The 18,404-nt window shown below is 38.6% G+C and overlaps 1 protein-coding gene across 1 annotated transcript in view; it reads left to right on the top strand.

Moving 5' to 3' along the window:
* The window catches only part of COL9A1 (collagen type IX alpha 1 chain), a 110,196-nt gene that overhangs the window by 71,448 nt on the left and 20,344 nt on the right, over window positions 1-18,404 (top strand). The window contains exons 28-32 of the mRNA XM_006127230.5: window positions 9,023-9,076; window positions 9,844-9,915; window positions 12,404-12,439; window positions 12,546-12,590; window positions 14,695-14,727. Coding sequence (XP_006127292.1) covers window positions 9,023-9,076; window positions 9,844-9,915; window positions 12,404-12,439; window positions 12,546-12,590; window positions 14,695-14,727 — 240 coding nt within the window. The remainder of the gene's footprint in view (window positions 1-9,022; window positions 9,077-9,843; window positions 9,916-12,403; window positions 12,440-12,545; window positions 12,591-14,694; window positions 14,728-18,404) is intronic.

Raw genomic sequence — 18,404 nt, 5'->3', positions numbered from 1 at the left:
ACATGAATCTAGAAGCTGGCCCCTAAATAAAACACATACTGTAAGGAGTGCTCTGCTTAATAAGCTCTAATTTCCATAGTGTTTGAATTATGTTTGGTTTGTGCGTACTCTTACGTCTTACCATAGGAGGACAACTCAAGGGATTTGAGCAGTCTCATAAGTCCAGTCAGTAACTTCTCTCTCTGGGCACATCTACACTATATGGAAGATCAACACTGCCACAGTTGATCTTCCAGGGCTCGATTTAGTGGGAGTAGTATAGACCAACTAGATTGAACTCAAAGGGTGCCCCTCTTGGCACCAGTACTGCTGCTCGTCACAAGGGATAAGGGAAGCCAACAGGAGCATTTGCTCCTGCCAGCCTCTTGCTGTATGGATGGTGCGGAAACGTGATGTAAGATACGTCAACATAATTTACGTAGCTGGAGTTGTGTTTTTTACTTTGACCTTCCCATGTCATATTGATCAGGCCTCATATTGATGAGCTTGTGCAAAACCCTATTTTGTGCTTAGACATCCAAAGAGTGAGAACAGTTGGAGAGCTGAGCCAAGCACTGCATTTAGTCCACATTTTACTGACAAAATAAAACTCACTTCATTACACAGTTGCCTCAAATTTCAGTTCAATCTTCATGAAACAATGATAGTAACTGCCCACCGATTACTTAGAAATCTGTTTCTGAGTATGGAAACATTGTTTCATATATATCAATGATTAACTCTATGAGCTACTCCTGATGAACCAATGCCCTGCTGTGTTGGTGTAGAACAACAAGCTTCTGGAGAGGCCATCGTTTGGCTGGCATGACTAGAATATAGTAAAAAAGAGGGAACATTTGACAATGTTTTTCTCAGTATATTTGCAGGTTTGATTTTTAAATCAAAATGTCAGCATTAGACATTTGCAGTATTTTGTCTTGTTTCTATACCTGGTCAAAAACAGTGGAAACTGTTTAAAATGGGGTAAACATATTTTTAAATGTTATCTGTTTTGGAAAAATTGAAATATTTTGATGAGCTCTGTTCGTGACATACAGTCAAAGAGTCCATGGGTGATCGTCAATGAATTATTTTTTCCTTGTCTTTTGTTCCCCATCCTGTAATTCCTTCTTTGGTCTCCTCTTTGCCTCTTTGCAGTTTCTTCCTTCCTCTCTTCTACCTTTTTCTTTTCCTTAAGTCTACACTTTCCATCCTCCTACCAATCATTCCCTCCCTTTCTCTTCTCTCCAAGTTCCTTCTACTGTCAAAGGCCCTCTACTCATATTAAGCCTGTATTCCAGACTCCCTTCTCTTTCCAACCCCTACCCGCATTTTCCTTGTGAAGGGCTCTGTCGCAAGAGTCAGGAGGGTACTGGAGTTCTTCCCTTTTCCTTCTGACAGAGAAGAGTAGGAGCCATCCAGAAGTCACTGCTGTCTGAATCTTTTTTTTAATGGCCCCAAGAAAGTAAGAGGACTAGAGAGCCACTGCACCTTCTTATGAGTTAGAAGAATAAGGGGAAGTGATTTTCTTGTTACTAATTTAAGCAGGTGATTTTTTTTCTGTTTTATTAACAATATTTTCAGTCTGCCTCTTTTACTTAAGCAGTCTGCAAGAGACACTTACCAGTGGAAATTTTCCATTTCTGTTAGTGAGTGAATTTTCAAGCCCCGAAGCTGCTTCTGTGCACTTGTTAAACGATGGCTTCATTTCCCACAGTGGCGATTCCTTTTCAGTGGTGAAGTAAAACCTGTGTATTGTTAACATATCCGCCTGGAAACCTTCAGGATGTAATATGCTATATAAATAGGATAATTTGTATTATTAAAATCCAGTCAGTGCTCAGAAAGCAGAGCTGTCATATCCAATATTTTAAATATTTATACCAGCTGTCCAGCGGAGGTTTTAACGATTCAAAATGAAGAAAATTAGATTACTTAGACTATTCCATCAACAGATAAAATACTTTTATCTGTTTGTTGGAAGAGATCATATAATATTATCTGTTTGATTACTGAAGATTTTCTGCATAGTAAAATGAACACTTGAGAAAATATAATCATCTAGCTAATCTTAATTAGAAAATTGATATGGGCAGCTGCAAAAAGCATGTTTTAATGTTTACATGTTTAATGAAATATTCAACCTTCATTTAATAAAACCGGAAAATGACATGCTTTCATGTGTAACAAGAATACCAGAGAACTTGCAACTTCTAATTTTTAAATCAAACATATCTTCCTTTCCATTGTAATTGTTTTGTCAGTTAACAGTATGTTTGCATCACATTACACATCATTCTGAATACTATAATTACAGAAATCATTTACGGTTTAAATCATTTTTAAACTGGTCATTGCAAGTGGCTGCTGGCCCAAAAGAAAAAATTCTGAAATGTCGAAGTGTCACGCCTAATCAGTAAGGTCGACTGTGCTCCTCCAGCTAATTATCTACTATTTTTCCTCCTCACACATTAATTAAGACTTAGCAGCATTTAATTCTTCATAGTGAATTTATACCAGATACTTGTTCCTTTTGCTTCATTCCTAGCTTTTACGGCAAGCTAACAATCTGTATAGTTCTGAATTTGTTAAATAGGTTGGGTATTTTAAGAATTTAATGTAACGTTTACAACCTTTAATACTAAGTTCAGTAAACACCCTTGAGACTTGTATGCATATTTGCTTTTATATATTGGCAGTTTTTAAAAACATGTTTAGTATATATACAGTAGTTTTTAGCTAAATTACTTTTTATGATATGCTACAATTATTTTCATAGGTACAACTGTAAGACCTATTTTTTAAGCCTGAAATGAATCCTGGATTTCTGTACTAATTGATACCAGGTCTCTATGCATGCCTGAAGTTTAAATAGTATGTCCATTTTTTTTTTTTGGTTTAACATCAACACTGTGGCAAGATATATAGTCAGATATCTTCAGCTTCCCAAGATGTACTGTGCATGCACAAATGTATTGGCACCGATCTTCTCTTTAGTATTAGAGCTTCCCAAAAAATGAAGTTGTTTTTAAACAACTCCTGGGAGGCACAGTAGTATTCCTATTTTAAAGATGCACAGGAGATGTGAGCCAAAGAACCGAGGTTTCCAGGTTCCCTTCTGTGCCTGAGCTGATTTTGAAGGGGTAATGTCATAAGCCACACACAGGCCATGCAATCACTTGGCACTTGCAATAAGTGTATATTAATCCTTATCAGAATGTATATTTCTACTGTATTAATTAGCACATATCAGAACTTTAAATATTTAACCCCAGGTAACTTTAAATAATGCAGGTTGATTAATGGAATGTCATCTGCATTCTTCCCTCCGTACATTCTATGCATTCATGCGTTCATGTGCAGAAGTTCCTTATAGAACATCAGATAAAGGGCACTATGTACTGTAAATGCTTCTTCCAGCACATGTTTTGGGGCACGTTTTAGTGCAAAGCTTATGGGTTGGGCAGGAGTCATAGCTAAATCCCTGACCTCATATTAATATTTACCTCTCTCAGATGTTTAGGATGGGAAAAATGATATATATAATAAATTAAGGTTAGATCTACACTGAAGCTATGTTTACACTACAGGGTTTTTGCGCAAAACCAGCAGTTTTTGCGCAAAAACCTGTGGAGCGTCCACACCTCAAGCACGTTTTTGCGCAAGAAAATCTACAGTCAATTGACAGAACGGAAGGCTTTTTGTGGTGTAGGTAAACTTCCTTCTACGAGGCATAATTCCTTTTTGTGCAAGAGTTCTTGCGCAAAAATATGTGTGTGGATGCTCAACAGGGGTTTATTGGGCAAAAAGAGCCTCTGAGAAAAAGCACAGGTGCTCTGATGGCCATTCTGTGAATGGCAATCAGAACTTTCTTGTACAAGAGTGTCCATGCAATGTGGACGCTCTCTTGCACAAAAGCACATCACTTTTGCAGTGTGCTTTTGAGGTGTGGATGCGCTTTTGTGCAAGAAGTTTTTGCGGAAGATCTCTTCTGCAAAAAGCTTCTTTTGCAAAAACCCTGCCATGTAGACAAAGCCTGAGAGTGAGGGGTAAGGTTCTTAGCTTGCATAATAGTACCTCCACTCGCTCTCATTGAGTTAGCATACTACAAATAATAGTCTCAGAGGAGTAGCCGTGAAACAATTAGTAGTTCTATGGCACCTTAGAGACTAACAAAAATATATATATATATATAGTATCATGAGCTTTCATGGGCAAAATAGTAGTAGTGTTGCTGCAGTAGCATGGGGAGCAGTGTTATGAGCTTGCTTCTGTGAATAAAAACCCACCTGGACCCAATGGGTCCATACTCTAGGCAGCAAGTCTATTCCATGCCAGCCTTAGCCCATGTTACCCTAATTACACTGCTATTTTTAGCACACTAGCATGAGAACAATTAGTAGTATGTCTTTATGAGCTGGGACTCACACCCGCAGCTTCAGATATAGACATAGCCATAATAAATGCAACTTTACAAGGACAACAAGCAGTTGCTAATCATAATGATGACTGAGTTTGCAAGTGATTGCATCACGTGAAATAGCGAGTAAATATAAAAGCAAAGCTAAAACATCACAAAATATATGTTCACTTATTTTTTCAATTGTAGTTTTCTTTAGTTATCATATTGCTCCCTCATAAACTACAAAATGCCCCATAATAAATGTTGTAAAAGTAGCAAAGACTTAGCAATGTGAGATTTCAGTAAGCTTTGTCTGTACCATCTTTGCTGAAAGGTGGAGAAGAGCTGCTGGTTTTTATGTAGATTAGCAGTGCAATTTACTGAAGTGCAAGGTTAGCAATACATCTGTATTTCTCACATTTTTTCACTAACAAGAGCATCACTATAGAATATATAGAAGCTCAGAAAGCCATGGAAATAAAATAATTAGCCTGACAATACGTCTGTACTGCATTACAAGTGACTTAATTTAACGAATTCACCAACAATGAGGTGAATTCACCTTTTACATAACAATTCCACATGGTGTGAAATTCATACCAGCGGAGAGGTCTGGTTGAAGTTCCTCCATGTGATGCCTCTCTATTAGGGCTTCTAAGTGATTAAAATTAATTCTGCAATTAAATTATGCCATTAAATAATAGTACAATACCATTTATTTAAATATTTTGGATATTTCATATTTTTTCAAATATATTCATATTACAACACAGACTTTAAAATGTGCAGTGCAAATTTTCATATTTATTTTTATTACAAATATTTGCACTGTAAAAAAACCAAAATAAATAGCATTTCCTCTTTTATACGTACTGTAACATAATCTCTTTATCATGAAAGTTGAACTGACAAATGTAGAATTATGTACTAAAAACCTGAATTTAAAAATAAAGCAATGTGAAACTTTCAAGTCTACAAGTCAGTGCAGTCCGATTTCTTCTTCAGCCAGTTGCTTGGATAAACAAGTTTGTTTTAATTTGAAGATAATGCTGCCCGCTTATTGTTTACATGTTACCTTAAAGTGAGATCAGGTGTTCACACGGCACTGTACTAGCTGGTGTCACAAGATATTTACGAGCCAGCATATCTGGCCTGTAAATACCTTACAATGCTAGGGCTACAAAAGTGCCATGCAAATGATTATTCTCAGTTTCAGGTAATATTGTAAATATGAAGCTGGCAGCATTATCTCTTGAAAAAGTAAACAAACTTGTTTATCTTAGCAATTGGCTGATTAAGAAGTAGGACTGAGTGGATTTGTAGATTCTAAAGTTTTACTCTGTTTTGTTTTTGAGTGCAGTTATGCAAAAAAAAATCTACATTTGTAATTTGCACTTCCAAGATAAAGAGAGTGCACTGTGTGAGGTGAACTGAAAATAGTATTTTTACATTTTTACAGTATAAATATTTGTAATAAAAATACTAATATATAATGAGCACTTGTAACTGAAGTCAATATATATGAAAATGCAGAAAAAACATTAAAAATATTTAATAAAGTTCAACTGGAATTCCATTATTTAATAGTTTGATTAAAACAGTGATTAAATGTTTAAATCATGTTTTAATTTTTTTAACTCATGTGAGTTAACTGTGATTAATTGACAGTTCTATTATTCATTAGCATTATTATGGTGCTGGGTGGAGGGTCTGGTTGGGACTTTCCCACTCAAAGCCTTATTACTCTTCAGTTTTATCTCTAGAGAAGGAAGCAGTTTTTATTCCTACAACCTGTATCAGAAGCACATTCTACATATGAAGATCACAATCCTACCTCCATTAAAGCCAATGTTAAAATTCCCACTGATTTCAGACAGAGCAAGATGGTCCCTCCACAGCTGCAAGACATGTAATATAAAATCCATCTGCTTTATATAAGAGATAAGATAAAACTGATGTGATTTAAGATGTTCTTATATTTTTTCTTGATGATCAGAATTTGTCTTTGGCCCACACCATCAGCCTGCCCTCCAGCTGCTTTGTACTAGAGGAGCCAGGATGCTATTGTAACAGACCATCTGGGGATCATATGACATCAGGGAATCCCCAAGCAGTGAAATGCCACCTACTTCTGTCCCCTCCACCAATGACAGAAACAATGTGCTGGGAGCCTGGCCAACCTCTTTTGTGTTCTGGTGATCTCTGGCCAGCGAAACACATCCTAGGGATTGTTCTATCAAGTGTAATGTTGAACACAGCTTGGGCTACTTTAAATTATGCTGGGGGCTTATGTAGATCCCCGGCTGGCCCTAGGATTGTGGAGTGGTTGCTGGTGGAAAGTGGCTTTGAGTTACTGTCTACCAATCTCTCCACCCAGGACCAGTGTCAAGCACAGCTCATCTGGGTCCAAAGATGTGGCTTAGTTTGAAATAATCCATCCAATAAGTGATGGTGGTAGTGGTAACACGAGATAATATCTTCAATGTACTTTTTCACCATACTAAGAAACAAAAAAATATACTAGTATTTGTGGGAAAGTTGCAAATTTAGTACCATAGCACCAGAACCTTTATGATTCAGCTCCCAAATAATTTTTCTGTGTCAATGTAATTGTGTTGCAAGGACACATCTCATATTTGCATGTCATTCAGAAGTGGTCCTTATGGGATATACAGATATAAATGGTTTTAAAATGGATCCTACTTAAAATTAAATTTTCTTTCTTAAACCTGAAATCTAGAACAATGTGTGATAATCCTCAGGTTTAAGAGTAATACAGAATTAATGTGGCTAAATGTAGGATTTACAGAAGATTACTGGGTTTTCTGGGTCAGAGGGTGAGGATCAGACTATTATTATGAAAAATGCTTTCACAAATTATGCAGCAATGCTTTTTTAAAATAATGGCTTTAACAGCATAGGAACTTTGCTGAGGAAATGACTGGAAACAAAGCTTTATAAATTCTCTGATCTCTCCAGGATACCTCATTATTTTATGAATATTTGACAGTTCAGTCTTTCAAACCTTGTCTGAGAAGCCAGTCCATGCTTTTACGACATGTAGTGTAAAATGCATTTTTCATGTCTACTTTCATTCCACTTTTATCGACTCATGTTACAATTTCCTTTTCATTCTGAAATAGTAACTATAGATGAAATTATCTTCTGTATGCCATATTAGAGTAATTAGATCTACTCTTAGCTAGACACATACAACCGCTTAAAATAACCTGTTTTTATAACTGATAATTATAATTGCTAAAGCAAACAAACAATGTTATATTCTTATTAATTGCTGCATCATGATTTCATAGCAAGTATTCTCTGTAAATTGTATACAGGAGAAATTTCAAAAGTCCCTGAATTGCAGGGATTTAAAGGTTGTTATGACACTCACCAGTGCAATGCCTAACTGTTTTAAAAATCCAATTTTCACATTCCAAAGGGATTAAGAGACTTAGGACAGTTACTTACTGATTTAGGCTCCCAAGAATCTAAATGTCTTTCAAAAGTGAGCACTGCAAAGGCTGAATACTTTTAAAAATCTGGACACAAGTGATTTAGATGCCTGGGTCTTATGGAAACAGCCAGATTTTAAAGGTTACTTAGGCATCTAAAGATAAAGATAGGCATCTAGTGGGATTTTCAAAAGCACCTAGGTGCTTGACTCTCAGTGAAATATCTTTGAAAATTTGGCCCTACATTCCTTTTGAAAATGTGACTTTTATACACTTTCAAAAATTTTTCAAATTTTGAAATTCATCCAAAACATATTTTAAACAGAGTTTGCTGGTATTAAATCATCAACATGAGTATGACGTGTAAAAACAAATTATTGAAATCTTAATATGTATAAGTGTCCTAAAGTAAAGATGTAGCTTGTTATGACTTTCCTAACAAAATCTGGAAGGTTTTGGACTTTTTTCCATAAAATTCATGGTCTATATTACCATATTGAATCTACTGTTGACCAGGATTCTCCCTTGAAATCTTCACATTTGGCTCTGGATGTGTCCTCTGTAGGGGAGTATGTATCGTTAAACTAGTAGTTAAAAGCCAGATTATGATATACTACTGGGCCCCATGACCTTGCTTGTGTATGCACATAAATCCGATTGATAAGATTTAAAAGCACATGCCTAAAGTTAAGCACACACTAAAGTTCTGTCTTGGATAGGGATGGATTTAATGAAGTGACCAAGTGATTTCTGGCAGTGGGGCTAGTGATGAGTTGTTATACACTGGATAGTCTCACAGACAAGATCACTTCTGTGAGTAATGGCTTACTAGCATGACTTGGGAGCTCACACTGTCCATAAATATTATAAAATAGTTGTAAACATTGAAATGGTAAAATGAACAATATTTGTCTGTATTTGGAAATTATAAGAAACGTCCAGGCATGTAATGTTAATTAACAGAGTTTATGACATGACACAGATGTATAGTGATTTCTAAACTACTTTTAAGAACTTATGACTCTTTCATTTGTTTGCATTAATATACATGAGCCTTAATTACAGCCCACTGTTAAAAGAGTAACTGAATCAAGAAGAGAAAGGGGAAGAAAGGTCATTCATTTACACTTCATTAGAAAATAAATAGTCAATGTTGTAACAATGCCCTTCTGTTTCTTAAAAGGGTAGCAGAGGCGAGCCAGGACCTGCTGGGCCTCCCGGTCCACCAGGGAAACTGGTAAGCAGCATAGTTTGATTCCTATCTGCTTGTTTTTATTTTCCAGGAACTTATGGCATAGGAAGGAATCCTCATTCACCTATTCATTTGCCCAGAGAGCTGAAGGAATTTGATGGAAAGGATGATTGATAAGCTTTCTTTTTAGTACTTTGTAGCAAAATCACAATGTGTCTTTTTTTAAAGCATGTGAAAAGGTGTTGAGTGTGTATTGTGTTTGTAAGAGGGGGCAAGGTAGAAAAAGTGTAAAGCTTTTTGTTTTGGCCCAAAGCCCATGCTGTAAAATTGTGTGTGTATGTGTGGTACATTTTTAAGAAGTAGGACTACTGAAAGACTAGTTTTCTGCCCCCAACTGCCTTGAACTAATGAATGGGACAGACCATGAATGCCCTCTTTTACTACCACTCAAACAATATTTACACAGGAATAGTTCGAAGCCCAGTTGGAGAGGTCTGAGTTGAAAGAGCCTGCTGTTAAGAAGGAATGTACAAGCCATGGGGGTGATAAATCACAGGATTTTTTAAAAGAACTAAACTATTTAGCACTAGGACTGGAGGAGAAAGTCTAATAAGTGCTGCTATGTGTATATGTCTATAAAAAGATCCTCAAAAGTACTATTTTGATGGGCAAGATTCTGCCTTTACTAACACTGAGTATTCCCCTATGACATGAGTTTGGACCATTCCTGAAATAAAATCGTTCGCAGTGTATGTAAGGGGCCCAGAATATGGCCCTTTGTTACACATTGCAACCTTGGTTTGTTTTCACAGGGCCCTGAAGGGGACCTAGGACTACCAGGACTGCCAGGTCCTCCAGGCCTGCCTGGCACCAAAGGTGACAGGGTAAGAAATGTGTTTGTATGTACCATAAAGAATCCCAGAGTAACAACAGGATAAAATGATTTTAACCTCACTCATTCATTGTTATGGATTATTAATTTCTCAGAGTTTCTTGTTTCACGCCAAGATCAGTACAAGCTGCCTAGAAGTTAGGGTGCTATATGTGTTCTATACCTAATTAAAGCACCCAAGAATCTCTCTCCAACCCAGTACATAAATAGGTTTAAAGATACATTTTTCAAAAGTATCTAACCCTCTTTGAAAATCATTGACTTAGGCACGCTTAAAAATGAGAAGTCACTGAAAATTTTATTCTACTTCTGTTTCTATATACTCTGTACATTCTATAGAAACAAAGTGACTGCTGCAGTTTCTGAGGCTATCTGTACACATGCAACATGTATCTCAAATAGTAATTCCTCCTCACTTGTGGGAGATTTCCTACCCTGCAGGATGAATGTCACTGAATAGCAACGGATTCTTTTGCAAAAGATGCTCTTTTTTCCTCCAGTTGTTCAGGAAAGGGCACAAAGAACACAGATTTGTGATGTGGAGAGGCTAGGCAGGGTTTGTGCTTTATGCCCCCTTACTCCTGTGCTTGCTCACAAAAGCTTTGTGGCAAATGTTTAAGTTTCTTGTCTAGGTAAATTGGCAAGTTTTTAAAGACTAGCAATGAACATCTCTCCTCTCTGGATTACTACAAACTTAGTATACCTGGGTGTGGTTTTCAGAATGTTGACTTCAGGTATATGCACTAATATGGCAGACAGATATCTGCAAATTCCTCTTTTCTGGTAGATCAAAGTGTCTTTCATAGTTTGGGAGAGTACATACAGATGACTTCCATTATTTAAATAACTTCTGAGAATATTTCTACTTCTGCCTTTTTTTAAGCATAGTGCCAAGTTCATTCCCAATGTGACTCCCTTAAAGTAAGTGGAGTTATGCTAAGAATTATTTCAGCTCATTGTTCCTTTTTACTTTTCTTATTTTGAGAGAGACCCATCTTCCCTTCCCGATTTCCTAGGAACTGGCAACGTACCCAGCCTTCCGGGAACCAAAAGCCCAATGGTTTGTGTGTTAAGAGTTGATGTACAGAGTAAACAGAAAAAGTCACTTTAACGCATGACAATGCATTTTAATAATCCTTTAAACCCCAGGAATTATGCTGTATGTTCTTTGCCACCATTACACTGCATGGCTTTTTCATATTTATTTGGGCAGGTGAAGGAAATATAACTCTCATGTCTTACAATATTTCTGATTCACCATCTTTTGGGCTGATTACCTCTGGCTTTTTTGTGGCCCGTCTTGAAGTGCCATTTAAAGTCCTCTGTGATGATGGTGTTGTCTTATGAACACCTTTCCACTTTAAATTGGACAGAGATAACCAATATAGGGTCAGATCCAAAGCCCACTGAAGCTTACTGCAGCAGTGGTGGTGGCCAGAGCTCTAGGCCCTTTAAATTGCCACTGGAGCACCGTGCCACATTCTTCAGGCAGCTCTGACAGTTGGAAGGGCGGGGACAACAGCATGCTCCAGGTAGCATGGAGGACTGGCTGCCCCCAGCCCAACCCCTTGTACATGAGGCCCTACCCCTTTTGGGAGTCAGTCTCCCCACATCTTGCCCAGAGGTCCATGGAGGTTGTTGGCACCCCGATAACATTTGGTCACTACTCTCCTGCTTTGAACTGGAACTGGAATGAAATGTTGTTTCCAGTGGCCAAATGTTTGAACTTTCTGTTCCCCAAGTATACACGTTCTAAACAAGTGTGGCTAAAGATGGACAAAGGGGTTTGGAAAATTTCAGAAACAGCCCTACATGAGCCTTCTCCTTGTCCTTATCATGATCCGTCCCGGAAGGATAGTGGTTCCCAACCACAGATCTGGGGCCCTTAGGTTTCTGTGAGCAAATTTCAGGGGTCTGTCAAGCAGCTTTCCAGGCAGAAATCTGTAGCCCCAATACATGGGACTGAAGCTTGGGGCCCCACCCTCACCACGTGGACTGAAACTGAAGCCTGAGCAACTTAGCTTTATTGGGCACCCTGTGGTGTGGGCCCAAGGAGTTGCCTTGCTGGCTACTTCCTAACATGGATACTGGCATTTATATGCAAAAATACCTGTTGTGGCAGGTAGGCTGTGGAGTTTTTACAGCTTGTTGGAGGGGCTTCAGGAAGAAAAAAGCTGAAAACCCCTGCTATAAGAGACATGGAAAGTGAATCTGATTTATAAAGTACACCAAAAAAGCACCTGATCTGGATATTGTAACAGGATTTGAGACCCAAATATCTCTCAGAATACTTTTGAAAAGAAAAAGAAAGAAAAAGAAAAAGGATGAAGGAAGAAAAAGCTGCTTTTGGTACCAAATGCCCTAGAAATGCTTGTTCATGATTGCCTCTTAGTTTCGCTGTTGCCTCTTACTTCTGACCAGAGTGAAGTATGAAATTCCTCAGTGATTTCTAAAATATTTTGTTTTTATTTTACATTTAGGGTTTGGTTGGGGAGCCAGGACCTAAAGGGGAACAAGTAAGTCTCCTAATGCTAATCGTGATATTGATCACTGTACTCTGAAGAATCAGCTACATTTTAAGGAAGTTCAGACTCTTATAGCATGTGTCTTTTTTTGTTACAGGGTCCTGCTGGAGGAGAAGGAGAACCAGGTGAAAGGGGTGACCTGGTAAGGTCTTATTTTCACTTCACCTATTTTAAGATGTTTTTTCTGTGCATGATACTAACTTTTTTTTGTTTCAACTCCTGAAGAAATTTTTCCAGCATGTTTCCCCTCCCCCCATTGGAAACCAAATCTCAGTTTATGTAATTTAATCACTGCAAAAGTAGCATGGATTTATTTGATTGTACTACAGAGTTTTGCAATGTCCTTTGGGACTTGCTGCACCAATGTTTCAGTTTGGTTCCTCTGAAACATAAAAGCTTTGCTTCTGTCTTTAAAAATATGTGTAAAAATGGAAACATCAGCACACTTGTCAATCAGGTCCAATATGCTGCTTCTGACAATGGCCAATACTTGATGTTTCACAGGAAGACAAAGCCTTGTTTTTTGTAAAACAATATACTAACCAACTGTATAATGTGATACACTGGAAAAGAAAATTCATTCCTATCTCTTGCAGTGATCAGCATATGTCCTAAAGTATAATGTTTCATTATCCTTACATCAGCAATTAAAAGACTTCAGGGGATTTGCTCTTCAGCAAGTGTGAAGCAAAATGTTGAAACTGTTACTAGTAAGTCAGTTTCTAAAGAGATGATGTGGCATGTTTGGTACTAAATGGAAAAATATGACAGTACAGACATGTCTCTGTAAAACCAGTTACTTCAAATTTGTTGTAATGATAATAAATCCTCATTCCCTGCCACTGGAAACCTGCTACTCCACTATGCGCTTTCAGGACCTGGGAGAACATTCACTTTCAGAGAAATATCTCTGTGCGCAATGATAAAATGAATCCACATATCATAAATATACTTATTGGAGCTGGATGGGGCACAATAATAAAATTCTGTTCCACAGAGGGAGTTGAGATTTTAAAATTTGGTTCTGTTATGATTTGGAACAGAACCCATTAATTTCAAAATTTTATAATGAATGGAATTTACCGTTCCCTGCCCAGCTCTACTGGGAGGCTGATTTTGGGATATTCCTCCTGGTGGGCTGTTCTGGAGCTGGAGATGCTGGAAGTCCTGTAAGCGCTGCCTCTTAGGATATATTTACTTTGCAGCTAGAAGCGTTATTTCCAGATTGTGTAGACATATCTGTGCTAGCTTTAATCAAATTAGATCACTAAAAATAGCAGTTTCACCACAGCTGGCTAGAATGGACACACTGTCCAGACCTGAATCCACAGGTACATATTCAAGGTTGTTAGCTTCTCTCTTCTGGTTCAGCTGCACCCACGTTGCTATTTTTAGCAAGCAAGACAAATCAAAACTGGCACAACCTGGAAATTACACCTCCAGTTCTAGTGTAGACAGACTTTCAGGCTGCTTACTCAGCAACCCACTCCAGACCTAGAGAGCCTGGCTGCTGGAGAGCTGGGAGCTTGCTGACCCTGGTCTCCAGAGCTTCCAGGCTTTTGACTCTCCTTCAGGTAGTCAGGCTATCACCGACAAGCCATGCTGGCTAGATGGCAGGACAACAGGCAGGGTTTGAAACTTGCTTGGCTTCTGGTGAAGACGTGTTAAGTCTGAGGCAGCTCTGCAGAACATTCTGATTTCAGTAAATGAGCAAATTCTGATTAAAAATGACTTTCTGCCCAGCTCTAATTATTATAGATTATTACTCAGCATTGGGATGTCTGGGGGCTTTGCCTGTTTATTTTGAAAAACAAACAAACAAACATATTTGAGTATCAGAGAGGTAGCCGTGTTAGTCTGAATCTGCAAAAGTGACGAGAAGTCCTGTGGCACCTTATAGACTAACAGATATATTGGAACATAAGCTTTCGTGGGCAAAGACCCACTTCGTCAGATGCATGTCAATAAACATATTTGACAACATGGTAGAAAAATTTCTTTTTGAAATTGCAAAACTAATGGAAAAGTTGAAATCCATTTTCTTTGCTAGTAAATGTGTTAATATAAATGTCTTTAAATTCTTTTGGTTGATTTATAGGTGACATTTTGTGTACTTCAGCAAATTTCTTAGCTTTTAATAGAATAATCATTTTTAAATATTGAGGGGAAACATGTCGAGTACACTGCATTTGTAATTGAATATGAATATCCCATTATGACATAATTTGTCTTGTTTCTTTGTTTAGGGTGATGTGGGATTGCTGGGCCCAAAGGGATCAGTAAGTATGATGAAATACACTGTTATAGAAATTCAAAGCACAATAAATTACATGGATTGTTTTCTGGATTAAGAAACAGTACAAACACTTAGTTCTTCAAGAGCTGCAGTGTAGGCAAATGAGACCCCATTCTCATTTTCTGTTTTTAAATTCTGGATAATTTGAAGATGCAGCCTAACTCCTTTTTGAACAGGAATTTATCTCTTGTGAATTAAATCCCATAAGAATGGGATATTTTTATTTAAAATTAGGATATGTCTTGTGACTATTTCAGGTAGAGGGTAACCTTCCCTTTCCTAATAAAATTGAATAGAAGATGGATGCATATAATGTAGTGATGTTGTATAAAAGGACTGGTGTCCTGAAGACAGTATATAGTTTTTCTTTTGTGACAATTCTGGATATAAGGTTCGAATGTCTTTGAAAGCAGAATTATTTCTGGTACCAATCCCGTGTTCAGCCTCATTTTGAAATTAACGAGAGTGGGCTGATGGGAAAGCCTAGCAGAAGCACCTTATATACCAAAGAGGAAAAAGAACTGGAGGCTACATTTTGATCCTTAATTTTTGGAACATTTAAGGTTGAGAGTGTTACTGTAGCTGAGGGATTGGAATGTGACTATAATTCTTATGAGAAACTGAGGGGCAGAGGCTACAAAGAAAAGCTCTGCCAGCATCATCAATGGAAGGCGGAACGTTGGGGCTGAAAAAGGTTTCAGGGCAATTGCTAGAATCCATACAATGCTAAATAGGAGTTTTATAGAATAAATGAAACATGGGATCTTTTAAAGGGTTGCTGCCTAAAATCGCATTCTTCCCTACTGCAGCCTAGACTGAGCATTCTACTGAATGGTCTGGCAGTGCAGAGATAAACTTGGCAATTGGTCAAATATGGGGAGATATAGAGATTGGGGCAATGCAGGGCCTTCTGAGTGAGTAAAGGGTGGGTCAGCTCATTTTGTAGCAAAGATGTTAAAGCATACTTGTAAGATTTCTTTTATGCAAGTCCAGTAGCTTTTAAAAGAGCTCCATCTTGTGGGTTTTACAGAGATCACATATGGTTAACTTGCCACATTTGTGGGCATCCTCAGTGTTGGGAAGTTGCCTATTTTTGATAGGTTTATAGATAGGTAAAAGGCTTGCTTGTTGATGGATCAATCGATTGATTGTAGGAGCACCCAGAGGCCCCAGTTAGGTTGTGCTGAGTGCTGCACAAGCACAGGAGTGCAAGACAGTCCCCGACCTGAAGAGTTTACAGTCTCAGGCCTGCTAATAGTTGGAAAGTGATTGCCCATGTTGTTAGTTTTTAAAGTGCTACATAGTTTTTCCTTTTGTTTTAGTATGTTCCATACAGCAGTGTAGACATACCAGCAAAACATCTCCCACCTTCCACCCCCAGTGGAAACACAGTTTATGCTGGCAAATGAGTGCTTTTGCTTGTATAGCTTATTCCAGTTCCAGACTTTTTTTGCTGGCGAATCTACACTAGATCTACAGCCCCTGCAGTGTGTGCTCAAGGCAAAGCATTATGCCTTGGCTGAACACAAATGAGGTAAACAAAGCAAACAAACATCTCTTCCCCCTCCCCCGCCCCAATCTTCTCAAACTTTTCTCTGCCTGCTCTCCCTGGTACTCTGTGTGGGCTCAAGGGATTGACGACACAGCAAATTTTAGAATCCACATTTGACACCCTGCAAACCTTAACGCACTTGCTTAACTATGAGCAGTCCTATTAATTCATGAACATTCAGTTTAGGAAATGTGTAAAGGTTTGCAAGACTGGAGTCTGCATATTCGTATTTACCTCACCACAAAATAATCCATCAAAACTTGTCCCATTTCTTTACTGTCACAGGTTATCATGTTTATGCAGAATTCTGTATTGATTGACAGTACGTACTTATGCTGTTGCAGTTGGGTCTGCAGACAATGGGTCAACAGGGATTGGTAGCTGGAAGACACTCAGGGCTTTTGTCACTAGGGGTACGGCTAGACTGTGGGGGGGGTTCCGTATCTCAAAAAAACTGCAGCGTCTAGGCAATGTGTTTGCTCTTCCGTTTTTTTTTCAGAAGAGCAAACGCGCTCTTTCAGAAGCCCCTGTATTCCTCGTTCTATGAGGAAGAAAAGGGATTCTGAAAGAGGGTTTTTTTCCGACATTTGGCCCAGTCTAGATGGGCCAAATGTTGGAAAAGCCTCTTCGGACAAAAGAATTGGAAAAAGGTACGCAAAAAGTGGAGCACACTTTGCGTTCCTTTTTCCGACAAAAACTTGTAGTTTAGCTGTACCCTAGAGGAATATTAGGCATTTGGAAAGAGAAGGAGGTGGGACATGGTGGCAAAGTCAGTGGACTTGTTACAGGGCCACCTCTTCTTGTGGGATTGCACATGATATGAATTAGGACAGAACCTGGCCTGAAATTGGAATACAAATATACTTTTAAAAGTTGTGTGTAACCCATCCCCAATATCTTCTATGTATACCTGACATGGATGCTGACTAATCTGTGTCAGACTTCCTGAGTTCAGGACGACAGAACGCTCCAGATAAGGCTATATGTCCCATGATGGTTATGTCAAAACTGTCTCCAGTAACTTATTTTAAAAGACATATAAAGCAACTCTTCTGGTCCCATCCCAGCCACTTTGCCAGTATTCATTGATCTAGATTAATATATAGTTCTCTGAGATACAGAGAGTATGTCTACACTGCAGTAAACAACTTGTGGCATGGCTGTGGCTGGCCCAGGTCAGTTGACCTGGGGGATCTGGTCTCAGGGCTAAAAATGGCAGTATAGATCTCTAGGCTTGGGCTGGATCCCAGGCTGAGACCTGATGCATGGAGTAGTGAGGTTCCTGGTAACTGCTGGTGAGTACTTAGGTGGGATTAGGCGGAGCAATGTGATGGACTGTTGCACTACAGGAGGATGCAGGAGCTCGTATTGGGTCCCTCACCTTATCATTGTGTTGCCACTATCTCATCTTCTCTCTGCTCCTTTCTGGCTGCACTCAGCACAGGGAGCAACAAGGCAGGCAGCACCTGGCTGCCTCACTGGCAAGCACCACACCAGCTCTGTGTGATCAGAAGACAAAATTTCAGGCAAATACCTACTGCATTTCTACAGCTCAGGCTGCTGAGATAGAGAAATGCAAGACCCTTGGGAGACTTGCAAACCATTTTTTCTGCATTAAACAAATGCAGTTTTTACTTTGACTGCAAAGATTGTGGTAGCAAAATCCTTGAGCAGTGCGTGTGAAGAGCTGTGGCCATTAACATTGACTGCTTAATTTCTGTTTCTTTGAAAAGCTAAATGACTGCAGTAAAGTTTCTTCCTTATGGTTCTGAGGCTTCAGCTTAAAAGCACTTTGATTACCTTTCTTCAGCATATTAAATATTTATATTTACAGAATAAAAAATGAGATGCTTCCCTTTTTGGTTTTTAGGCTACTTTTAAATATTTACTATTATAGGATTTTTGCAAAGGCTAATAAAAAATTAGGTCTTGTAACAGAGAGCACTCACTGTGTGGCGCCTCCTGTTGGACACTCAGGAAATCAGCTCAATTCAGCCCAGGGAGCGCCCTCTTCTGGCCGGTGTCTCACTGTTACCTGTTTGTGTTTAATGGTTCTGCCATCCTATATTGGGAACCATGTCCCTCCCAGATTGCATCACCCTTCCCTC

The sequence above is a fragment of the Pelodiscus sinensis genome, chromosome 3 (assembly GCF_052426305.1).
Source record: "Pelodiscus sinensis isolate ZL-2025 chromosome 3, ASM5242630v1, whole genome shotgun sequence".
NCBI lineage: Eukaryota > Metazoa > Chordata > Testudines > Trionychidae > Pelodiscus > Pelodiscus sinensis.
The sequence above is the reverse complement of the archived record's forward strand: the minus strand, read 5'-3'. Positions and strand labels throughout refer to the sequence as shown.